The sequence below is a fragment of the Tetrao urogallus genome (assembly GCF_951394365.1).
Source record: "Tetrao urogallus genome assembly, chromosome: 4".
Classification (NCBI taxonomy): domain Eukaryota; kingdom Metazoa; phylum Chordata; class Aves; order Galliformes; family Phasianidae; genus Tetrao; species Tetrao urogallus.
The window spans coordinates 33,706,491-33,729,466 of NC_136817.1; the positions used below are offsets into that span (position 1 = coordinate 33,706,491).

General features: G+C 40.1%; 1 protein-coding gene across 1 annotated transcript in view; it reads right to left on the bottom strand.

Moving 5' to 3' along the window:
* Positions 1 to 22,976, bottom strand: part of AFG2A (AFG2 AAA ATPase homolog A) — a gene marked incomplete at its 5' end in the record, with an annotated part of 180,949 nt that overhangs the window by 151,832 nt on the left and 6,141 nt on the right. Inside the window, 5 exon segments of the mRNA XM_079534101.1 lie at positions 5,769 to 5,923; positions 18,092 to 18,347; positions 19,639 to 19,762; positions 20,606 to 20,662; positions 21,322 to 21,451. Coding sequence (XP_079390227.1) covers positions 5,769 to 5,923; positions 18,092 to 18,347; positions 19,639 to 19,762; positions 20,606 to 20,662; positions 21,322 to 21,451 — 722 coding nt within the window.

A 22,976-nucleotide genomic window follows, 5' to 3' on the forward strand; every position in this document is an offset into this window, starting at 1 on the left:
AAAATGACAGCATGACCATCTAGGCAATAACACTTTCTGTTATCATGAATCACAACTCAGCTCTCTTTTTCACTCCACTGATGCAGAAATTCTAATCTTGGTGTCTTTCTTGAGTATTTACTTGAGTGTTTACATGAAGACTGCATGAGACCAAGAAGGTTTTACTTAGTGTTGCTCTGGTCCTAGGTGTTTGACTTCAGTAAGCTCAACTTTTGAGCAGGGTTTGTCCAGTTGCCAGCACCATCACTCCTATCTATGACAGAAGCACTACAGTCTTGACTAGAAACTGATAAATAAACAAACAAATATCTATGAAAATAAAAGAATATTATTCAAACTCAACTAGTAGTCAAATTTGCTTTGTTAAATACACAAGACAGGCTTGTCATAGATAACAAATATGTCCTTCCCAAAACAGCAGACAGATCTAAAACATGCTACACATCTCCAGCTCAACACAAGCCTGAGAATTTTACCCACATTCTCCACTCATTCTTGTTCTGTCACCATCCATTCCCATCCACCTTAAAAATTAAACACGTCAAGACACACCAAAATCAAATGATCTTCTGTCTTAAAACGCTCTTCAAAAAATTTACTAGACATAAATCACCATTCAATTTCAAGCCAAACTTGAAACACAAGCAGAATATCACCAAGAGGCAATGGATCACCTTTCTCTGTTATCATTCCTTGGCTCATCCCTATTTCCCTGATACCAGCTCAGAAGGTCAGAGCAAAGAGAAGACTGAATAAGACCCAGCAGAGTAACTAAGTAGCAGGAGGAAAGGATTTTAGTGGGAGCATTACCAAAGTGGCAGGACTGTTCTGGTAACTCAAAAGCCAACTTCTGCAGCCTGGCAATACTCCTTCTTGAGGCGCTTTTTCAAAGAAGTAATGTAAAAACAAAAAACAAACAAACAACAACAAAAAAAAAACACAACAAAACATCCTTTTCTGTTGCTGTTCCATAATACCAGCAAGACTAGCCACACAATCAAATTAAAGAATGGCAGCAAATACATGGAAATGGGCTGCACAAAAAGGTCTCTAGTTTTTACAGTTGGACTAGATGATGCTAGTGATCTTTTCCAACCTTAATGATTCTGTGATTCTATGAAATGAAAGCATTTGTCTTAATTCAGTAAAAATAGTAAAGTGAGAAATTCCCCAATGGTGTAGAAGTGAAGAGGGAAAGAGAAGCTCAAATTCATACCACCTAGCTTTCACCTGCATACCTTGGGCTCTCAACAAAGTCTAAAGAGAGAGACCTTCACAGAGTGACCCAGCTGAAGGATGAACACTTCCAGAGACACGTAGTCTCTCACTCAGCTTCTCCCTCTTTCATTTGGATGGAGCAGATACAGTGACAAGATGACTGAGTTAGGCACATAATGCCTAAAAGTTTGAAAGACTCCTTCCTGAACTGAAAGATTCCTGCCTGAACTGTCACAATAAGAGACGGAAACACACCTATAGATTTTTAATTACCATAAAAAAAGTTTTAAGAAAGCAGACATGTATCAAACGCCTTACTTCCAAATACAGAAACAACCTCTTTTAGCTCAAATTTCATGCCTGATTCCCATTCCCATTTTCAGTATAAGTGCTCCCTCACACCTGCTAGTGTATGGTTTTGTAATGTCCTCCTTGCAAGACAAAGAGATTTTGACAAACACAAAGGAAGAACCTTAAAACTGATTAAGCCATCAGGAATTTCCTACAACTTTTTAGCAACAGTAGGCAAACCCACTAGTGGTACTTGCACACACAGAAAAAGCCAGGGAGAAAACACATGTATGTTCTTTTACCCCCTCTTAAATACACACTATTGCATAGATTGCATTATTTAAATGGCATTAGGACCTGCTATATAATATCTATCATCACCAGTGATGGAAATTATAAAGATGGTGAAGTGGGTCCTCTCTATATATTGGAAAATCTGGAGACTTGCTCTGATTTTGCTTACATTTTAAAAATGGAAAGGGATAAATGAGGCGGGACATACAAACTGGGACACTAAAGGTGAGCTTGCAAAGTACGAGTTAAAAAACAAACAAACCAACAAAGAAGTTAACCAGGCATAATTTCAGCCAATTTAATCAGGTGGAATTCAAACAGCAATGGCGTTAAAAGCAAAAGCAGCTAATAACACACTACCTTCACATTCTGGAGAAGTTTTTCACAAAATATATTTCTTTTTCACTCTTCAAAAGGAGAGAGGTAAGTGGGGGAAAAACCACCACAGTCTACCAACACTGATACACTCAGAACTAAGGATTCATTTAGATTCACATAAGCTAGTATACACTTAGCCGAATTAGGAGGATTGCTTTTGCAAACCATCCTCAGGAATTTCCTGACAGCAATTAACACACATTACAGTACACACAGCAGAATGCCTAGCTGCACATCCTAACCTGCACATGGACTGAAGGGAAAAGCCTTGCAACACAGCAATTAAGTGTGATATTCTGCCACTGTGGAAGTGGTGGAAAAGATTAGCCTTAGGGCTGAGCTTACGCATCCGGAGACAGCCACAGAGACAGACAGTGATCTGCTTCAGTGCAAAAGGCACCAAGATTTCATTACTGCCATAATCTTTAGCTCTCCCCAGGTCAACAGAGCTCAAATATGATGCAGAACAGCAACTCCCCAGAGGTTGTGAGCAGCAGCAATAAAGAAATAAAGCAGGCGTGCAAAGGATGTTTCTTCCAGAACCTTTTGTCTGCAAAGACACAAATCTGAGTGTTGAATTACAGTAAAGGGAATGAGGCAGGCAAGTGAAATCCACAGCATTCCCAAATATTTCTGAAAAACCCACAGGAGAGGGAAGAACTGCAACTGCGGTGCAACTTTCCAAACAGCTGAAGTATTAACTTCCTGATTTATAACGTGCATCCCCTTTCTCCTAAATTCCTGCTGCAAAAAACCTTCTAACAAGGTTGTGACACATAGCAAAGTTCAAGAAAGGTTCTGAACAAATGGAAACTGAGAAACCATGTAGAAGCAGGCAGACAAGTCTGCTTTGGTCCCAGCAAGGCACGCAGCATTGATTTCAGAGAAGAAGCACTGCAAAGTTTAAACAATTTGGAATTCATAATAAAATAAGTATGAGGGGTAACACCAACCCCCAAAAACAAAAATGGAAAATGGTCTCTAGACTATGAGGGAAGAAGCATTTCAACTACATTCCTTTAATGGTGGCTTTATTTATAAGTTACTCTGCACTCTGCTCATTCAATTTGCACATAGCTACTTCGAAACAGTTGAAAACGACAACCACCTTAGGAAAAAAACAGAAAGTTAAAAATCACGAAAATCTCAACTAATTCAGCATGTGCATCAATGGATTTACTAATAACCAAGTGCATAGCCCAAAAGGTCCATTCATACAAAGGGGGCTGCCGAGTTAGGAATATATCTACAACTAGCAGCAAGAGGATATCATTAATATTAACATCAGATTTCCGTCTGCTATTTGGAAAACAAACAAACAAACAACAACACAACAGATCATTTATTTCATGTCTGAAGATATTTTAAGAAAGGATTTTGTAGATGACAAACAGCACTGATGTCAGACTTTGAAACATGAAGGAATGTAATACCTGATTTTCTAACAATATTACCTGTACAACTAACTGTCAACCTGGATAGCTCCTAGGAAAAGGAGAGAAGGCAAAGAAAAACTATTACAGTTTTACAAATGAGAAGAATATAATGAAGGATAATTTTACAAAATACGACGAATGCATTAGCCAGAATAAAAAAGTTTCTTGAAGATAGCCACATTCCTATCTTGTTCACGCTTTCCTTTGCTTTTCTCCCCTCAGCATATTTTCTAAATTTCGATAAAAATACAACACGAGTAAGGAAGCTCCTGTAGGTGTGCATTACCGCAGAGCAGTTATATAGTGTACCACAGTACAGCATGTTAGCATCCAATTAGTAAAGTGCTGAAAAGTTAAATGGTGCAAGTCCATGAACAGAAAGTACTGGATTGAAATAAGGGCAATTAGTAAAGAGGAATAACTTACTCCAGAAATGAGGGAAGGTTACAGTTCTGTATTCACACTACTTTGACTTTCACAGACAGCTGTGCAAGGTATTTCCCAATATTTAGACAGCTTCAGAACACAGACAGGTACCTTATGTTGATAGAAAGGTAGCTCCACAGTCCAAAATAGTGGTTAAACTCAGCTCAAGCATCTCCTTCAGTAGCTTAATGTAGGACAACACACTTTCTGAATGCATCTGGTATATTTGGAGCCTAGCTTCCACTTTAAAGTCACCACAGGCACCAAGTAAGTGACCTGAAATTTACCCTATATCTGCACAGCATATTCACTATTTTGTAAAAATCAACATAAAAATCAGTAAGCACAAAAGGAATCTGCACTAGATCATGCCTTCCTTCCAACAAAGGAATGAATTTTAGTAGTATTCCAGTGACTCAGCTGGCATTTAACAAAAACGTGATGCCTGAGAAAGCCACCAGAAGGATGGTTTTATGGATTACAAGAGCCTGAATAGTAGGTTGATCTGGATTCAGACTATACTTTCTGCAGGACTTTGACTTACATATGTCTTAACTGTGCTGTTAAGCAGTAACTCCAAATGGGTTGATATGTCTAGAAGGCACAAAGCAGTGATAATGACGTGAGCCCAAAAGACAGCAGCACAGTAAGCAACAAGAGGATTAGCAGTTCTGGTTCTCAGCAGAACTAATTAGCTCTTGTGGATATTAATGCCTCTACACCATTTCCAGAAAAAGCTGTCAGGGGCCAACCCAGGCATTTCTACCAAGCACTCACTGCACAGCGTGGACTCTTAACAAGCCAAGTGTACTATCCGACCTGGCTCCATGCAGCATCCTATTCAAAGATTTTATTTCCTATTCTTATAGTATGGGAATAGGGGTCTGTAGCTGTGTAACTTCATTCCCTGATGACTCATAGTCATGCAGTAAGACATAAATGTTTTCTTCAGGTTGGAGAGCTGATGAAAAACATTGGCACAACTGCTAGTAGAGTCAAAATGTAGCACGATGAAATACAATGTTTTCTTTTGCTGAATCTTCCTAAACCAGATGAGAGCCACAGACCAATTTATGTGTTACAGTCATTCAGTAGCAGGCACAACATAACTGAAAGGGTTGCGAGTGTGGTAACGATGACTGAATCTGGCACTGCCAAAAGAACTGTTTGTGTAATGACAGCACTTCATGGGTAAGTCACTACTTACCTACAGAGCCCGATTCTGCCCTCAAAGCTTTGTGATTTTTGAAGACATCCAGGTCACAGCAGTAAGAACTGCACGTGGAGTTACTCAGCTGCTTTACACAAATCACAGCAATCACTCTCTCTTTGTTTCAATACACTTTGATTACAAATGCTATCTTGGTTTCTACTTAAATTTGTATCTGCTTTACATAAGGCTTCAGCTTACACAGCTAATCAAGATCAGCTTTAAGCAGACATCTTAAGATTTTTACTCCATTAACGTGCTCAGAACATAAAAGTGCAGATCAGGAAATGTGCTCCTACACGACCAGTTCTTTCCAGAGCATTGCAAACTAAATAGGTTTTCAAAATTATAATTAATTAAATATGCAAACAAAAAGATGATGCACAGCATTTATTGGCAACTTGAGACTTCCGCTTTACAAACCAACTCTCTTTTGGTAAGACATTTCAATGCGTAGCTGTGACTCTTAATGTGGCTCTAACAATGTCGCTAGTGTACTGCAAAAAACAACTTACTTTTGGCACATCAACTGCCACCTCCCTCATGGCGCTGGGCCTGACATCCTTCATCCCCTGCAGGAAGTCATTGAAAGCAATCATCACTGACCCAGCCACCTCGGTGTCTGAGGGGCGAGCTCTCTTCCCCAGAGCTCTCCGCAGCGCGTACAGACCTATTAAAAACAAAAAGCAGAAAAACATGTAGACTTCATCCTGTTTCTCACAAACATGAAGCGTACAATGGACAAACACACAGCAGCACTGGAAAGGAAATGACATTCAAAAGCATGCCCCAGCGCCGGGCCCTAACTAGGTCAAGGAACATGCAAGACACTTCTGTGGAGAGAGGAAGAAAAAGGGGATTTTATGACCACATATAAACAGAATATAAACTAGATTGCTTCCAAAAGACAGAACAAAACAGCCTTATCCCCGTGTTCCAAGAGATGAAGCTAAGAGGGCAAGAATATCCGTACAATGACCTAAACACATTTTTAAACCACAAACTGGGAAGAGGGAGAGATAAAGAGTAATTGAGGCAAGTGTTAAACTAGTACTCGTAAGACGGCTGTAAAACTGTCCATTTCTCTGTTGATTAGGATTCTCTTTTCCTTTGTAACCCTGCTCTACGAATCAAAACAGTTCAGTGTGTGATCTGTCAATGCATAACAAGTATAATCTTGAGTGTAGGCATACAGCCACGTACGCACTCCACATACACACAGATATGTAGGATAACCTGCCATGTGCTGCAAGAAAATATGAGGCAGCCACTGCAGCACCAGTTAGTCTTGCATGACCATAAAAAGGCAAACATTTGTTAAATCTTTTCTATATTTAACCAAACAAAACATCAATTAACGCTACATGAAAGCACAATAAATGGGATAAGCTGTTTCTGAAAATAGATGCGGTGTTAACTTTCAGCAGATTATTGTCTTTATTCTACGGAGGAATGGTAGATGGGGACACGCAGTTTCTGACAATGACAGGAATTCTGCATTTCCTACAATATATACAGCGTGTGAAGAGATATAATACCTCCCCTGTGCACCAGTACAGCTGGTGTCTCTCCATTAACTGCCAATTATGACAGAGCCACAGCACCTGCATTTAATACCCCAGCTCTTAATACAATAATGAAAAAAAAGTTTGTAATTCAGGTTTCCCCTTGTGCAGAACATCCAGAACTAATAAGATATATAAATAAAAACATTCCACAAGGCTGAGGAGAAAATGAAAATCTGGTCACCAGAGGACACATATAAAATACAACTGACTCATTTTAATAAGCCAGACAGTTTTCATGGTTCTTCTTCCCCCTTTCTTCCTTCCTCCAGAACAGTTCATTTCAAGCAAATGAAAAACTTGAGTGAGGAGGCACCCCTGCAGAATTAAAATTTGCATTCAAGCAAATAACAAATGGGGTGAGTTATTCTAGAGGCACTGTGATAAATGCTCAGAGGTGAAAGCAGGCACCGGGGGTCAAGTCCTACACATTTTTTTGGGTAAAGTCAATTCCTGTGGCATACTCACCCTAACATGAAAGAATAAATAAAATATTAGGAAATTAAGGCTTGGAGAAAGCAGCTCCGTGTTTCCTTTCTGTACATAACTGTTCCATCAGTTATGCTCGTTTAGCACAAATTTTAATCTCGCCATGGCTATCTTTTTTTCCATTATGTAAGGAATTCCTAAAATAAATGACTTTACTTCAAAGTGGAGAGAGAACACCACATAGAAAGGCCCAAAGAGAAGGGTGCTCTTCATGATGGTGCCTATCTGTGCTGCTGGAACATAAGAATGAAACTGCGGTCACTGGCAGTGGGTCTGAGATGCCACAGCCTTGATCCAGAACAGGAATAGCAAAGTCACAGCTCTCCAGACAAAGCCTGAATTCATTTCAACACATGCATGCACACGCCATTGCACAGGTCAGCATTTAATTGAAACAATGTTTTACATTAAAACAATAATAAAAAACAGATTGAAAAAGAAAGCATGATTCTTCCTGTTTCCTCCTGTTATCATAATCATTCTTTCCTGCACTTCAGACTGACCTCTAACCAGAGGGAGGGAAAAAAAAGTCTTACAAACAGAAGGATACAGTCAGCAGCCTGCCTGAGGGAAAAAAACACATCTTTGTCTGGAGACACCGAGAGACACATGTAACATACGGAAACATGGGGCAGGGTGCACAATGGGCTGCTGGGAGCAGGGCACAGGCAAGGGAGGCGAAACACCACAGCAAACATGAGCTCATCACTGCTGATGATGGAGATGAACCGAAGATTCAGACAGGGTGAGGGGTGGTAGAGATGGTCAACGGATCCTCCCTGTGGGGAAAGGGACTGGTCCCCAGGGTTCTCCTGTGCTGAGCAGGAATGCAGCTCAGAGGGCAGTGACTGCAACTGTGAGCAATGCTGATCCTTGGGGGAGTATAAATGGAAAATCCCAGTTAAAAAAAATAACACAAAAAACTGGAAAGAAACAAGCATAATAAGTCATGCATGATTACAAACAATGGAAAATAAACAATCTGTTCCAGTCCAGCAACTGTGCACTCCACCTCACTAACTCATCCTGTCTGTCTAGAACAGAGGAAATTAAGTGGACAGGAGGGAAAAAGCCAGCAGAACACGTTGTCCTGGTACAGCTGATCCTTCCTTGGTACCAGGCTGAGCAGGAGGTAGGTAGCATAGTTTCCTGCAAGATTTTCCTGCTCGTAGTTTGGCTAAGGGTTGGCACATTAGATCAGAATCACAAATGCCTGAGCCTAAAAATAGACTCTACTACACTGCTGCATTTGTCAGTCTGTGTATAATTACATACTACTGTAAATAATAGAAAGCATCCACTCCAAACAGAGAACACACATACTTCAGGCTTTAAAAACAGAATATACACAACACATGAGGAAATGAACCAAACCAAACAAAATCATTAATCATGCTTCTTTCAGTGCCATCAGACATTTCTTCTGCTAATCTGCCCTGCCTGGACTTACTCTACCAGAAGCACAATACCAGAACTTGTAATTTCTGTGCAAGTTTGTTTACAAGAGGAAACGTTTCTTCTTCCCTGCTAATCAGGCATTTTCCTCCCAGATTATCATGGCCAAGTCCAGGACACACGCACCATTTCTCCCTGCAACAACTTTCAGATCCAACCCAATGCTTTCCTGCTGGAAACAGAAAGTACAGCAGCACATGGAAAGATTTCAGCTCCCTAATGGCTCTACGTGGGGCATCCTCCTGTACTTCTTGATCTCTAGACACTATCCTCCAAAATTTAAGTTTTATCCATAGAAGAAAACATTTCTTTTAACTTAGACTCAATTTTGAACTTTAGAAACCATAAGAGGGGTATCCTTCATGAGCAATGGGTACGAAGTTATTCCAATGTTTAATATTTTTAAGATGAGGAACTCCTCTCCTTTATGTGTTACCATTTTTACTTGCTGCAGTCATTCATGACTGAACGCTAGGAAATCCCTTAAAGGACTTCATGCACCACATTCTATAAATCACAAGCATTCCTGAATATAAAATGTCATTAAAAAAAAATGGAGTTCACAGCACCTTATTACATAAAGATATTGGATGGTCAAATTCAAAGGAGAAAAGAGAACACGTATGTATTTTGTTTGCAGTTGTGCACAGATGCGTAAGAACACAGAGCTCATTAATGTAGCAGACGGAGGGAGACCCGGCTGCCATCAGCTAAGGTGACACACCCTCACATGTTCAATCTTGCATCCTATGCAGCCCCAGCAAAACTCTCACGGTGAGGAAGCCACAAAAGCAGCTGCCATGAGCACTGAGGGACAACAGAGCCATGTCTTAGCAAAGCCACTCATTCCCTCTGCTCCACAGGCGAAGCAATGGCACAACAGCACTGGGTCTGTGCACCACTAGCGAACTTTCCTCTTACCTGGGGGCAGGAGTCATCACAGCCAGCACAGATGTGTACCTCCATCTGCATCCCAAGAACTCACCACAATTCAGGTTTTGTTGTGTTGGTCTGGTTTAGTTGGTACAGAAGCAAACGCACCAATCAATTACCAAGGAATGAGAAAATATCTACGGATAAGACAGCTATAAATATATTTCTAAAACTTATTTCTTGTGAGTTTAACCTCTACACAAAATTCATGCCCACGTAGAATTTTTTCAGAAAGCAGAAACTCCTAGCTTTGCTCTCATAATCATATTCTGCAATTTGTGTTTAGCTGCCAGCCTCATAAGTGAAAATCCCCTAAGAACTTTTGTATGCTCTTTGCACAAAAAAGATAATACTCTGAAACCTTTCATAGCCATAACTCTGCAAACTCACTCAGCTAACCTGAGCACTGACGTGCTGAGGGGAATCTGTGTGTGATTTACGGTCCTGCACGAGGAGCTCTGGCATCTGCTGGGACACGTCTATGGGGCTGACTGCGAGTTGCTGAAATCTACAGCAAGGGAGGCAAAGGAAGGAAGAACTGTATTTTCCAAGCTTCTTTCATATAGGAAACAGTTTATTCACAGATCAGATAGGCGCACACCACGCAGATGACAACAGAAAGAAATGAGGAGGGCAGCCCGCTTTTCAGGCTGCTCTCCTGTGCAATGCTCCTAAACATAGGTGAGAAGAACAAAGGCTGCCTTTGCTGTCCTGGTACCAGGCAGAGAGACAAGACACAGCAAGCAGTGGCTAAGTGCTGCTCTAGTTGTGAGTAGGAATACTGTCAGACCACAGCAAGTGAGGAAGCCAAGGAAAATTTCTCCTAGAAAAATTGAAAGTTACGTGTCCCAACTGCAGTCATTCATTCCACAAATACCTACTAGTAATTAATACCACTACAAAACCAACGCAGATACAAAAACCAAAGTTGCTGGCAAAACGTCACTATCTTTATCAAGTAAAAAATCCTAGATTTGCCATTATGTATGAAACCATTTTATCTGGAGTCTAGGAGGGAGCAGAAAACGCCACCCTTTTCTGCTATAACACCATTTCTACATGGATAGCTCAAATAAAGTACAGCCATGCTCTAGTCGTGGGGCATTTCTTTTCCTAGGTAAACTAGTCCCAGATACAGTAAGCATCACCCTTTACTCATATACTGATAAAAACCATAACTTTTCAACCTGAGTATGAGCACCTACTCAGAACAGATCCTAAACGTGACACACATTTCAAACAAGTCATTTCCCAAAAAAGTACGTCTGTGCCTCAGAGGAAAAAAAAGCTTTATCCCAAATATTTAATTCCAATTTGTACCTGGAACGCACTCCAGAACCAGGAAATCAAAGAACACTTTTCACCACAAGGGACCTGGTCTGAATCACCTGTGATAACTCAGAGCCTGCTTAACACAGAGCTACAGTGAACATGAACTCTGTCGGCAGCAGAAAGGCACCAAGGTGCACATGTGCTGGCCAGCAGCAGCAGTGAGCGTGGTTGTCCCACCTGGACTGGAGGTGGAACATCAGCAAGGACACGGTAGGAGACAACGAGGGAAGCACACACCTTGCAGAACACTGGTTAAGGCAAGTGACCTGAGTAAGACTGGTCCTGTTATCAAGAAGAAAGTCTACTGAGTTGCTTCTCAGCTGAGATTAAAGGTCCTGAAGTCTTCCTCAGCCCTTAGATGAGTAAACCCTCCCAGGTCAGCACAAGGGAACCAGCAGGTCCTGGCTCAACCCTGGTGGCATATGGCTGGCCTCCTGCCCTCGCTCCCACCTCTCCTCCTGCATGGCCATGCGTGGAACACTAGTTATGATGGAAAAATCAAACTTCATATGCCCTGACAACAATATTCTCCATAGGAAAAAAAAAAGCATTCAAGAAAGAAAACAAAAAAAAAGACAGATGTTAAATATGAAAAAATAACTGCAAAAAGAAACATACAAGAGCATCTCTTTACAAAGGAAGACAGTAAGGCAAGGGTTTTATTTTAGCACACGTGTGCTCAGACAGCCATCCTTCTGTGCAAGTGAGTTACGGAAAGACTAGGAAAAAAGATTCAAAAACATTGCAGTCTCATCAGAACAGCACTGAGCAGAAGTTAAAGGGTGAGAATCTCACCCTCTGCAGCTGAAACATAGTCCAGAGAAGCCACGTCACTCCATTACATGTGCCTGCAAGCAAGTGTACATTTGTTCATAACACATTAAGAATGCAAACAAGATCATTTACTTCAGCTTAAAATTATGGATATTTATGGCCTCTGCATTATGGACCCAACCTTAAAACTACAGAGCACAGCACTGCCTTACAGCTCCTTAATGCCAAGGATGGAAATTGATTCTCTTGGTCTTGTTACACTGGAGATTTGTGTGATGGAGCATTGTGCAAGAAAACTTGCACATTCCAGTCTAAACATTCATTAGCTGTGTTACTTCTACAGCACATCTGAGTTTTTCAGCACATTTTAGAATCCTGTGTTCTGGCACTTCTACGAAAATCTCTCCATTTCATAAGAATGCATTCTTCAATAAACCAGTATTAACAATATTCCCATCAAAACCATGTTTTCTAAATGACCTTTGTGCACCAAGACAAGTGGCCTTTCCCCAACTTGTTTTGTACAGCAACAGAAATTGGAAAGTGCCTTCCCTTTCTTATCTGTAACTGTGACCAGTCAATCTGCAAACAAGCCCAAAAATGCCCTGCAAAATAAATAAACTCACAGGCTTTGGTCACCCACTGCCTTTATCACTTTTTCAACAGAGCAGTGCCAGAGCCCACATTCCTACTCTTGGGATTATAGCCCAAGAACAATATTTACGTTTACTGCACACCCTCAGCAGAACCCTGGTCCAAATCATCTTGGGAAAGGCTCAAGCTGAACCATGATTTTCAAGGCTTAGAAAAAGGCCTGGATCTCAGGGAATTTCTCTCCTCGTGGATCATGGCGAATAACAAATTAATTAATTAATTAATTAAAGGAGACCTGCAATTGCTTTGCCTCGTTTTGTTCTGATGCAAGAGAGCAAAGGCAGATGAACAGCCCCGCAGATTTTCAGGGTGAGTTGCAGAAATTCTTTTCTTTCATACATGGTGCAGAAGCAAGTTTCTCGGCTCCAGAAAAAAAACCAACAAAAAAAAGTACAGTATTCTATTAAGTCACCTCTATTTCTACAGATCTAATACCTCCCCATAGTCAATATTCCAAGGTACAAATCCTAACCATATTATTTATGAGAATGCAAGGGCAATAAAAGGGACAAATGATTTTGACGGACAACAAGATCTGAAGACAACAGAATTTTTTAAGGGATGGACCATCAAATTGCATCTTATGTCTATGCAAGTTGTGTAGCTCCTCAGATTCAGTAGTAATGCTGACTTATGCTACTCAAAAACACAGCTCAACTTCTTATTTCTGTAAGGTTTTTGCTAATAGCAGCTCAAATCAGGGAGCCACTATAATCTCAAAATCTAAGCAAGGTGATGCCTTTAATCGTAATGCAGTCTGGTGATTTGCAAAGCTTTGATGCAAAGCAAAGTGATTACTGCTTCTCTCACACTAGTTTGGAAGTTACACTGGTTGCAGCATCCTTACTGGAACCAAACTGATGTTATTGCAAGACAGACCACAATTTAAACAAAGACATTTGTTCTTCCTCTCCTCGTGATGCTATCTTATCACAGTCCAAGTGTTTTATATCAGCACACTGAAATTATGTGCAATGAACAAGGATGTTTGAGATAAATTCTAAGAGTTACAAAGCAAATACTTCCTCTCTCTGTAAACAACGTGACTGAACCCACTTCTTGAAGAAATCAAGTTATATTTATATTCACTCTCTTGAAATGCTACAAGCAGCCATAGAAGGATAAGTTTATAAAAAATTGCTATATTTGGAAACCTTTGTTGCTAAGCATCTTCTAACATTCAGTACAGTTTATACCATTCATGTCCCCAGTACATAATTAACATTTCATATGTTTTTCCAAAAAAGTGGAGTGCTTATCTTTGTTGTTAAATTAAAACCATTATTATTTTTTAGGGAATTAATAAAAGGCTGTGTGGCCACTTAATTAAAGCAGAAGCAACAAGATCTCAGGAGGGTACAAACATGGACATTACATGCAAGGATATGGCAGTCTATTTCCCAAACACTGCCTCCACCTGGAGACAGAACAATTCCGAAGGCAGCTGTTCACATTAGAAGGTAGTCTACTAAACAATTTAGGTAAACGTCTTCCAATCTTAAGAATACAAGTTTCTCAGCTGCACACATCAGTAAGCCCTTTCCTCGGCAGGACTTCTGTGCACATGAATCCCATAGAGGGTACTCAAGTCATCCGGAGACGTCCGTGAGGATCCCATCGTACGCTGATGTCCAAGGGGTAACGGGTAACTGCCTACTGAGGTACTGGCACGTTTTCCATACTATGCTGTCATCCTTTAGGACAGGTTGCAAGAGGCAGCAACACACACTTAACGGTGGGAATCACAAGCAGACTGCCAGGCAGTAAAGAAACCTAACAAATCACTATTTTTCCAGTGTAGTCATCATAGACAACGGAACCTTGAATAGAGTGACGTATGTTAATTCTGAGAAGCCTTTCATACAAGCCAGTGATTCTTGCCACAGTAGGACTGATATTTTTGATTTCAACTTTGTAAGACTGATCATAAGCAATTTCTTAGTTATTTCCAAATCTGACAAACAGTATCTTGCTTAACACTAGATAAGTACATGTAACTTGTGCAACAGCAAGGCCTGAGACACAGAGCTGATGCTCATCACCCCGTTGTCAGCTCTTGCAACAATATCATAAGGCTCATGATACCTAGCATTTTTTCATACAAACAGCCAGATGATTTTGTCACTTCATTTTATGCTAAGGCTATCTTCTGTAGTGGAAAAGAAGGTACTGAAAGAAAAATCCTCTAATACTTTAGAAGGATGAAATAAAACCATGCTTAACTGATGATTACACCATCCATACATGAGTATTTCACGTGTTTGGTCACATTAAGACTGGAAAAGCCCAGAGAATGACACACGTTCTCTGGGTTTCTTGTCTCCATTTCTTCTCCTTGCCCATTCCAGCATACACAACATTGCCCTTCCTTACATCACAAACACAAGACAGTAGAAATGTTCAGTGCAAGCTGATCTTAAGAGGCTCCTGAAAATTCTTAATGACTTCCATGAAAATGCACTGAGCTGCTGGACAGAAAAGAGAAATGGTTTGTCTGACCCCAGAAGTATAAGCAAGCACCACTTGCATGGAGAACAAGCGAGTTCTGCCAAGAAAACAGTTGGAATATATTTAACTCTACAATAGCTGTTTACTTTCAGTTAATTCACATTAGTCAGAACTGGATAGAAGACAAACAAAAGCTTTTATAATGAGGGATGTTAGAAAACTTAACTATTGATGCCAAAGTGAAAGTTTTGGCTGTCGTAGCCATACAGTTATTACTTTTACCATGTTATATTAATTTCTACAACCTTGGTTTATATAAGCACTCCATACACAATATTATACATGTGCATAAAAAATAAAAACAAAGTTGAAGTATAAAGATAAGGAAGGATGAGTCCTTCAGAAATTCTCTAAACTTTGTGTTGAGAATATAAACAGTTCCAGCTTGTAAACTTTCAGGCTTTCCAACCACAGACAAAGCATCTCAAGATGCTAAAGGAGTAACCAAGAGCCAAGAGATCTCCAATCAACAAGCAAGAATAATCTTGCTGTAACAACCGAGTTCGGAATTCACGCCTCTAAATTCATTTCCATGTTTTACCCGTACTTGCATGCATGTCAGACGGTACTGTTGCATTTAAAATTTGCAAAGGAACTCTTAACTCAGATACCACCGGAATATTAAACATCTTGATTACGTAGAAACTCACACCAGCAGTCTTAACCATACGTTTACATTGTGTTTTATATTTTAATAAATACGAACATCGGGTTCAATTCTGAGCACCACATTACCAGAAGATTATTGACGAACTGGAGGGAGTTCAGAGAAAATCAACAGAAGTTCTCAGAAGGCAGGAAGGGCTTATTTATGAGGAAAGATTAAACGAGCTAAATATTTATAGTTTGGCCAAGTAATGAATGAGGAGGTAGGGGACATGAGAACAGCCTTCAGATATCTGAAGGGTGTAAACACTAAGGAGGGAGAGACTGAACGTGTTATACAAGGATGTAAATAGAAATAATAGGATAAAAGTAAACAAGGAATACTTAGGCAGACTATCAGAAAGCATTCCTGGACAGCAAGCTGTCTTGGCCCACGGCACAGTTTCTGAAGTGAAGCAATAGGAGCCCACTGCTCAGCAAAACAACAAAAAAAGACAAATCACTGGAACACTCGCCACATGGAACAAGCCTGTGCTGCTACGGAGAAACTACCTCATAAAAGTTCTCTTTTCTAAGACTAACTCCAGTGAAACTAGTAATATTTTACAAGGTGTTGAAAACTTAATATAAAAATAGATTTCGAGAGCTTAAACAATAAAAAAATCCCACACTACTATGGATATTCCTTAACCACTAGCAATTTAATTTCTGTGTATGTAATGTTAAAGCAGCTGGGCTATATTTTCCCCAGCAGAGGTCACTCCAAGTTAGCAAATGACAGATATTTAACAGCATGGCTTCAAACTTCAGGGAAGATCAGTGAAAAAGGAGAGATCCTCATTCCCCTGTTCCAAGTAATGGGTTTGCATGCAAAGCTCCCAGATAGCAGTGCATCCTGCAGTCCCACTGGTAGGTGCCAGAGCTTTGGGTCTATACAGAACTGAGAAAACACTTAACATTCAGTGTACACAACGTTTAGAATTTGCTGTCTGAAATGCCCTCTTAAAGAGGGTAAATATTTCCTTTTTGCAGCTGGATGAGAAAATATCCAGAATTCACAAGCAGCACTGAGGCTAGATCACATCTGGAATTCAAAACACAACATTTTTCAATGAAAATTTTAGATTACCTTAGTTAAGGATTTAATATGTGAGGACTGTGACATAGGCACACTGACAAACTCCCAAAAGCACAGTGGAAGAAAAACAGACAGGGAGCCTCTTCTTTTGCTGTTGGTTGTACACATTTGTCTTTAAATGAACGTTTGCTAACTTAGAACACAACCACAGCCAGCAGAAGAGCACTTTATGAGGCCTTGCTGTGTCCATACATATTTTTTTTCATCTTGATCCGTGCAAAGTCCACAAATTCTTATTTGAGAACCATCTCCTTAAAATTCTGGAAATTGGCAAGCAAAGATCTTGCCGTTCCCAGCGCCATCAGCGCTAATAAAACTTCTGTCAGCCTAATAGTTAACTCTGATGCAAGAAGTAACTGTGCAGGGTCACTGCCAGAGGAAGCTGTCCAAGTGCCAAAGGAAATAGAAGTAACCAGCACATACAGCAAATACATATTTGCCAACTATATGGGAGCAAATATGCGTAAGCAGAACTGAAGAGTCATATTTTGACTAGACTGCTTTAAGCGGCTGTTCTTGGGTAGTCTCAAGGTCCAACACTTAAACCGTGTCGACACATTCTAGCAAAATGTAAGAACTGATACAGCACACTTTCAGTATTTCGCCCAACGAAAACAGAACTGAGCTTGTGTTTAAGCACTGCCTGGAACATACTGAACCCTTCTTGCAGGATGTGTGGATGGTTCTACAATGCTGTGCTGGTACCGGAGGCCAGGGGAGGCCCCCATGCTGTGCCCCAGCTGAGCTGCCTGACCCAACCAGCACACACAGCCCCAGTCACAGGCTCCTGCTAACAGACAAATTACACAGAAGCACGCAGTACAGAATTAATCAACACTCAATGTCTCAGCATCTTGGGAATGCAGATCTGCAGGACAAGCTGTCCAGCCTAAGCAACACGGGATTTCAATCCAAGCAGAAAAATTCCTAGGGGTAGGTCAGTTAACTCACTAAACCACTAGAAAACCAAGAGACAGATATTAGATGTCCCAGAACTGGCACAAGGGATTCCTGGTGTTAATAATCTTAACATTCGTTTTTAAAATCAATAAATGCTCAAACATTTTCTGGGTCTGTGCAGGAGCAGACTGGTGTTCCTCATGCTCTGTGCTGGACTAAATTTCCTTTGACAGAAAAAAATATCAGATCTCATCCTTTCAAAAGCCATTAGTAGACTAGTTAGTGGATTATATATTTATTATTTATATATATTTATTATTTATATATATTATATACCTGTTAGGTAGCTCAAGAGGACTTAAAACACCAAGACACAGACTTGCAGAACTTTATATCCATTAGTGGATTTCTACTTGTTATTTTTCATTTTTTTTTTAGAAGAGGCTGTTAAGTAAGGTACTGAATAAGACACACAAATCCTTACCTGCTTCCTTGCACAAGGCTGCTAAGTCAGCACCCACATAACCATGCGCGCTATCAGCCAGTTGCATCATCTCTGCTGCCGTGAGAGAATGGGGAACCTTCTTCAGAAGCTTCTGTAGTATGTCCAGGCGGTCCTGGGCGTTAGGAATTCCTATTTCTATTTCTTTATCAAAACGGCCGGGTCTGCGCAGTGCTGCGTCTAGCACATGAGGGCGATTGGTGGCCCCCAGTACCACGAGCCGCCCTTCACTGCCTTCCTGAAGACATCAAACAATGCAAAATATTAACTGTAAACACGTTTATAAACATACATAAATGTAATTTAACATAAACATATTTTCTACTTACTTTTCACAGCTCCTACACACATTAAATCCTGATGGTAGACCTAAAGGAGCAAAGCAAATCAACCCCCGAACTGTACCTGCAATTTAGCAATACCTTAGGTTTTATGTACATACAAACAACAAAAGAGGAACTACACCCCAAGATCCCCAAATTCCAGCATATGCCTCTCTAATTCCCAAGAACTTGCTTTCCAGTATCAGGAAAGTAAGCACCTAGGAAAAAGCAGTCAGCATTTAGGCTAGAAGGTAGTGCTGGCACAAGAACAAAAAGGTTTCAATAGACCCTGAACAAACAAGGTTGGGAGGCAAATCATTTAGGGTATAAAAAGCAACAGAGATGGCAGGTTACAGAACCCCCTGTAGGCTCAGTAGGAAAAGCAAAGTCAAAAATCCTAACTAGTTTCCTCAAATTCTGCTTTTCACATTCAAAGAGAGGCAAAATCAATGACGTCACTTGCACTGTCATTTGCATTTTGAGAACGCAGTACTTTCTCCACGGAAAACAGTCAGCAGTCTTTGCCAAGAGAAAATATGTTCTGACTGTGAACAATCCGTGACCGGTCAGCAAAAGCCACAATGCAGTAAAATAACAAGAAACTTGCAGATTAAATAAACAGCAGAGGCTCATTTTTCATATTGTGGACAGAGTTCTTTTGTCTCTCCCGCTAGTAAACAGAAAAGAATGAATGACAGATTGGCAAATTTTATGGCCTTAATCTGTAATACACTAATGTGAATTGAATTCAGTATGTGAGTTTCTTCAGTAGGCTTTTGTTATATCCTAAATTTTACTATGGCAATCTTAAAATAGTCATTGTTTCCTTTAGTAATGTAGACCACATATCATCAGAAATATCTTGATCTCTGCCAGAGCAATCAAATTAGCTAGTTTTAGTTTTTAGTTTCACTGCAACAAGCTCGCAGTAAAATTTCAGTTTTGTCTCCAGAACTACAGAAGTAGAAGTCCAATGAAAGACCAGAAATGGAGAAAAAATTTACTTTCTTTTTATCCCCCAGCTACCAGGAGATATTCCCTCCCTGTGCCTAGCATCCAATAAAGCATTAGATCACTACATAAAGTTTCATCTAGGGCTATTTTCTTTTCCCCTGAATGACATATCTAAAATTGGCTTAAAAGAAGTAAAATTACTTTACTCAGTTAGTTCCCATACACACTGATTGTCTTAATGAGTCTACTTACAGAGCCAATGCCATCCATTAATGTCAGCAAGGAAGCTACAACTCTCTTTTCCACTTCATTCTGAGCTCCTTCTCTCTTTGGGCAGAGTGCATCCAATTCATCTATAAATATAATAGAAGGACGACTAGAAGAAAAAATGGAAAAAAAACCTAAAAACCTGTTAGGTAGCTCAAGAGGACTTAAAACATCAAGACACAGACTTGCAGAACTTTATAAGGAAAATATCCAGTTCCAATGAAAATTAATGAGCATCCCACTGCTTTAAGCAACTGAAAGTTTCAACACAGAGTATGGCACTACTCTAAAGGAGAACCAAATGAGTAAAATATCAGATAACATCTTCAATGACCAAGTCACTTTACTCTCCTCTGACCCTCTTCCAAAGACTCAATACCAATTTAGGGAATAAAAACACAGCCTCTTACTTGCCACCTACACAAATGCATCATGTGACAGCGTTTTGCTAAAGTATTATCAACAACGACCATCTCAAAGTCTGCCTCAATCAGATCCAATAAATTTGCCACCATAACTGAGAGGCATGCTATATCCAGGACCAACACCAGCTCATCTAGAGCTAGCTTCCACATCCCAGCTCAGTCTTACACTGCTCTTTAAAGACAAAAGTAGAAAAATTTGGATCCCGGTGAAACTCTGGCTCATGCTTCCACCTGCTGAACTAAGTGCACCATGCACTAATGACACAGATAAAGCACTCTGGCACCTTCCGTAACAGACCCTTAAACAGAGTAGCATCCAAAACATTTAACAGGCATACTAGAATTTCACTGTTCTCCTTTCACTTAGCTCTATAGAAATAAATTTTTTTCCTTTTAAAAACCACTGCAAGAAAAGAAAAATGATTCAATTCAAAGATTCTTGCAAATGTTTTTCTTTTAAAACCATTAACTCTGGGACCAATACCGCAAAGAAATGAGCACGAATATAATTATCCAAAAAAACATACCGCAAAGAAGCTTCAGCAAATATCTGGCGTAGTCTTGATTCAGATTCTCCATAAAACCTATGATAATTAAAACATTTTAATAAGAAATGGTGAGGCTTTTTTATATTTTCTGAGCAATTTAAATAATTACTGCTTGTGTGTTCCAAAAAGCCATAGCGCACCTTCTCAAAGTCTCCAGCAAATTTATAAAGCACATGCAAATCGGAAATAACCAGAAGGACAAAAAACAGGTTAAAAAGCACAAGGATACACCTATGTCCTAAACAGCAAAAAATCAAAACTGCACTTGGAACAATTTATGTCTGTGTTTTTAAAGAACAACAAAGAAAAGTCTTCTGGAGTCATTAATCTGTACACTGTCATCTATTAATTTCAAATACAATTCAACAAGTAAAGTAATTCAAATACGCATCAGCAAGTAAAGTAACTCCTCTGGTTGCAGAAACAGCATGCGACTGCAGGTGCAGTTTTAGTCTTCTTTTTAATTCAGTCCATGCTTACCCAAATTTCTAAGCCAAATCCAATGAAACTCTGTTACTGCAACAAGAAAGAGGAGTCCTACTTGAGAGAAGCCTTTCCCATCTGTTTTTAACTCTTGGATGGATAGCCTACAGCCAATTCCACAGAAGATGATGGGCCTCCAATGGGCAGATGCCCACACAGACTGTGGGCTAACGTATCTACAGAATTAATTAACATAAACTGAGTGGACTTACTTGCTTATTATTTCAGGACCATTAATAACAGTTACATGAGCGCCAACCTCACTTGCAATGGCTTTGGCAATGAGAGTCTTCCCAGTACCTGGAGGGCCATACAACAGGACTCCTCTAGGAGGTGAGATTCCTTCAAACCAGCACATGCACACAAACAGAGAAGAGAGTTATTTGTGATAAAGGCCTCATTTATCATTTGTACATTATGCTGCATTTGCACATTTTGCTGCCTCACAGTTATTACTGATTAGAACTTGATCTCAGCATTCACTTCTCTAGCCAACATTATTCTTTTCATTTTGCTATAATGGCATTTTCAGGGGAAAGAGCTCTCTACAAGATGTGTGACACTTAGACGGGATGCATATTCAGCTTTTTTAAAGTCCAAATCATTTTGTTTAAAAAAAAAACATTTCAATTGTTTTATTTTCTTTCGTGGTTTTCCCTGTGTTTTAGGGGTTATTTTTTCCAAAAAATTATTGGTCTAAGCACCTTATCTTCACAAATGTTCTTTTTGAAGTTATTAATGACTCCTACAGTGCCATTATTCCAAATTTCCAACACCAGGAAGCCACCTTTCCTCCACACTCCAGAGATCTCAGAAATACCACAAGCCTGGATTGAAGTACTCAGCTACACCCTACAGCAGTCGTCAAAAAAAAGATGAAAAATACATACCCATATGTGAAAAGGACAAATGTGCCCCTTTAATAGCAAACATGAAAAGCCAAAGCAGACAAAAAGATGCACAGAACATAATGGACACTGAAAGAACAAAATATTCCTGGGTCCAGCTAAAACTGGATACAAGCTACAGATGACCGCAGTGAAGTTAGATTGTGACCCCAACTGGAAAAGAAGCATTTCAGACCAGCGAAGGCAAATGGAGAGAGTAGAAAGCCAAAAGCAAAAACTGAAAATTAAGAAGGTCCCCCCCAAAGGAGGGGACCAACTTTGGATGAAGTGCATTGCCGCAGTAACAGAGGGTAAGACACCTGATGTAGGCACAAAGACTGAGTCTTAGGAACTCAAAAGGGCGAAAATGATGGGCTAATTGACAGAGGACAGGAATAGTGCCTTTGCAGACAGCCCACTTTCTGAGAGCCCATTCCAGCACACACTGCTCCCTCGTGTGGTGTTTCTGGTACCACAGGATATAGAGCCGCCTGGCAGCTCTGGCCTCCAGGGCAGCCCCTCTGCCTCTGCTCCCAACACTCCTGTGGTTGTGGAAGAAGCAGAGAGTCTGACTGGATACACTGGGAGCCAAGTGTGAAGAACCTTGCTGCTGAAGCAACATTTTGGTCAACACAAGAACACGTGGTGATGCTGGGGTTGGAGGTCAGAGCCGGACAGTGCAGGGAAGGAGGCTCCTCACAGCATCCCACTATTTGCTATAAACTCTGCCTAAGCACATTTGAGTTGTCTTAGATATAGATACATGTTACTTTCCTACTGAATTACTTTTCACACAAGCTAACCACTACATCTTCATCGCAGCCATGTAGTACAAACTGTAAAACAGTTTGACAATGCTTGGACACACAGGTATGCTGGATCAGCACGACATAAAATTCAGTGCATATTTTGGTAAAAATAACTTGGTTTATAAGAAAAAAAAAGTCACATTAGAGGTAAAAAATTACTAGTATCAAGTG